We start from the raw sequence: 3613 nt of genomic DNA, 5'->3' as shown, positions 1-3613 counted from the left end.
AAAGACAAGAGATATGCCGACAGCTGATTGGTATGGCTTCACATTGAGGAGTTATGGGACAACCTCCCTTATGGGCTGAAGGGGGAGGTTGTTGGGCTGGTAGCCCATAAATTCAGCCCATAGTGGGCTTGGGCAGCCCACAGCTCACCCCCTCTTAACCTAACCCTAATTAACATTAAGGAGGGTGTGGTGGCTGTGTTTTGGAGGCAGAAAAAAGCATAAATAGGACAGCAACGTGGAAGAAGGGAACAACCACGGGATTCCAAAGAAAAGGAGAAAAACAAGATAGAAAAGGAAGAGAAAGAAAGAGAAAAAGACAAGGACAACGCAGAGAGACTGTTCTCAATCATCTAGCAGTGTTTTCCTCTCAAGTTAGATTAAATCTATAGTAGACTCTTGCTGTGATTACTTGGGGAGGTTTTAGATATTGTGGGCAATGACATGATCTTTGTATCCTAGTTATTCTCTTGTGATTGTTGCTAGGGTTTAGGACAAGAGATTGAGATTTGTATATTCATTATTCTCATAGTGGATTATCTCTAGTTTGCCCCATGGTTTTTACCCTTCACATTGAAGTGATTTTCCACATATATCTTGGTGTTCTATTTTATTGTGGTTCCATTTAATTCCGCTGCATACCATGGCCTGCTAGTATTTGTTCATATATAAAGATTATTTCTATTCATATCCCCATTACAAGAAAATTGAGGTTTGCCATTGGTGGTTTTCAAACTAAAAAATTTTATGCATATATATATATATATATCATAACTATAATACTTTGATCTACCAAACATCATCATGTAGATTGGATTGTATGCTGTACAGAACTATCTAAAGCATGCTACATGCCACCCAACAAACACAAACTTGCAAAGGAGAAATGGAATGTAGCTCAGCTACATTGCTCACCCAACTCTGCCCCACCCTATGACCACTCTTCCGCCTTTTGGCTGTCACCCTCCCATGCCGGTTGTCTTCACCTCCTCCTCAATGGGTCCCTCTTCCTCCCTAAGTTCCACTTTAAATTCTGAGAGCCTCCCTTCCTGATCTTCCATCGAATCTCTCTCTCTCTCTCTCTCTCTCTCTCTCTCTATGGGGACGAGTGGGAATGGGAAGCTAAGCAAACTGAAATGCATGATAAAGCGTTGGCATTCATCGAGCAAGATCACGCGCTCCGCCGCAGGCGGGGGCAGCAGCGGCTCGTCCTCAAGGTCGCAGGACGACGACGCGTGGCACTCCGCATCGTTCCATGGCGACGAGGCCCCGCCCGCGCTTCGCGCATTGTACGTCGGCAAGTCGCGGCGGCGGTACCTCATCAGTTCCCACCTCGTCGACCACCCTCTCTTACGGGAACTGGTCGAGAGGACGGGAGGAGGGACCGGCGGTGGTGCCGATGCCGGGACGGTGGTGGGTTGTGAGGTGGTGCTCTTCGATCACTTGCTGTGGATGCTGGAGAACGCCGACCCCCAGTCCGACTCACTGGACGAGTTGGTGGACTTCTATTCCTGCTGATAGTTCACGTAGCGGCTTGCATGCCCTTGCAGCTAAATTTCTCAGCATTAAATCTTTGTTCTTGAAGGGTTACAAAAGGATGCTCGGTCATTATTTTTCTCTCTGCTCCATGCTAAATTCTCAGACGTGTTCCTCTTCTCAATTGACATCCAAAATAATCATGTAAATTATATGTAGAGGAAATTGTTCATGTTAATCTCGTAATACATTAATGTTTGAAAGGTTTTAGGTGTAAGATCATGAAGTTGAGAGTTAATGGTTGCTGCCAACTTGGATGAGAGTGTCTGCTCAACACTTTTCTCGGTACCTGAATGCTCTTCTTTATGGCAAAAGAAGAACCACGCATTAGCTATGAGATCACTTTCAAGAGCTGGCATTGCACGAATGACGGAGGTGGGGTCTCGGCCAGAAGGAAAAGATGGAACTTAACATCATGAACATTTTCTTCCTACCTAGGTTGTTAATTTGCCCAGCAAAGGATCAATGGCTGTGCATGGGACCTGATGTTGCCCTTCTTGTGGAGGAAGATGAGAGGAAAAATATATATTAGGGTTACCGGACTGTGAAACACTAAACACTAACACTAGAAGAAGTATTAATTAATGTTGTTCATTCGAACAGTCTCATAGAATAGATTCCATATGTTGTTTAACACAGAACTAGGTAGTATAGAATTTGCCGTATGAATCCTCATGAGATAGCAGTGGAGATCGGCAAGCATGCATTCGTTGCTGCAGCTGCAGGTCCTGCACATTAAAAAAGAAACCGCAGAGAGGGCACATGGTTTGATGGTGCTGTGGGGCTGCGAGAAGCACATGGTGTGCTCCATCATTCTTTAGGTTTCTCATAAATAGAGAAGGACAAAGAGTCGAGAGAAGTAAATTACTAACATGTGTATAGGAGGAAGAAATCACTGTAGCTTACTAACTTCATGCTATCGGAACTTGAACCTGATTCTAGCACTTTTTTTTCTACCCGAATCTACTATAAATCAAATTAGAGGATGATCAAATTTAACTTAAGAGTAGTAGAAATGAGTACATAATTGTCCTCAATCTCTTGTCGTTATCGTCTTTTCCCTATTCATTCCGGTTGATGAAATGTATGTATCAGCCCAATGACCAACATTTGCATGACTGCGGTGGGCCGAAGCACGGCTTACGTGTATGTGTATGGGCTAAATTAACCATGACGTCGACCTCTACAGTATTTTCAGACGCGTAGAAGACCAAACACCGAATCATCGGCCTGATCTTAACATTGTCATTGAAAGATGAGGCTAAAACCAAACATAATGTATGTGTCGCTTTGAGATCTGATATGGGTTGCTTACAAGGTGGACAACGTCATCCATATCATCAGTCACACCACCATCGAACCCTTGACTTGAAGATCTAATCTCTCGATACTGATTTGCTTACATTAAAGCTCTCCTAATTAAAGAAACGAAAAACTTAGTGTGAAATGAATAATATTTATATATATTTATATAATATAAATAATATATTTATATAAATTTTGATAATATAGATAATATATATTTATATAAATTTTGAGATTTTTTAATTATATTATATTTATATAAATTTTGAGAGAAATTTTTAATTATATACTTAAATTATATAATTGATCCTTAAATCATAGATTAATTAAGGATCAGAGCATAAAAAATATAAAATTATTATTTTATATTTATTATTATCTTTTATAATGCTCCTACAAAATTAAGCTTCCGTTAATGATGTAAATCTTAGACTAATGTAACTGAAGTATTTTAAGAGCGAGAGGCTTTGTGAGGGAATCTACTAGTTAGTTAGAAGTATAAACTTGATTGGGAGATGATACCAAGTTTGTGTAATAAATTGGTGATTCAGTTGAAAGTTATTGTGATGGTGGCGATAGCTCGATATTTAACTTTAGTGGTGGATATTACGACTATGTTATACTTCTTAAAACTTCAATTGATCACATTTATATCAAGAAATATAATTTAAGTTGATATAGATATTCTATCATCAGTATTCCTTGCCCAATCAACATCGACGAAAGTATAGAGATAAATTGATGATTGTTTATGAAGAAGAAATTTATAATTGAG

The 3613-nt window shown here is 39.8% G+C and overlaps 1 protein-coding gene across 1 annotated transcript; it reads left to right on the top strand.

Annotated features, from left to right (window-relative positions):
- Window positions 1-1095: 1095 nt before the first annotated feature.
- Window positions 1096-1515, top strand: LOC135626010 (auxin-responsive protein SAUR77-like). Its single transcript, XM_065131201.1, has one exon. The coding sequence runs from the start codon at window positions 1096-1098 to the stop codon at window positions 1513-1515; it is 420 nt and encodes a 139-aa protein (XP_064987273.1).
- Window positions 1516-3613: the final 2098 nt, after the last annotated feature.

Source organism: Musa acuminata, chromosome BXJ2-10, assembly GCF_036884655.1.
Source record: "Musa acuminata AAA Group cultivar baxijiao chromosome BXJ2-10, Cavendish_Baxijiao_AAA, whole genome shotgun sequence".
NCBI classification, from domain to species: Eukaryota; Viridiplantae; Streptophyta; class Magnoliopsida; order Zingiberales; family Musaceae; genus Musa; species Musa acuminata.
Note: the sequence above shows the minus strand (reverse complement) of the source record. Positions and strands in the feature narration are given on the sequence as shown.

What these genes read in the sequence shown, in the direction of transcription:
- LOC135626010 (XM_065131201.1), top strand. Translation starts at nt 1,096, where the DNA reads ATGGGGACGAGTGGGAATGGGAAGCTAAGCAAACTGAAATGCATGATA.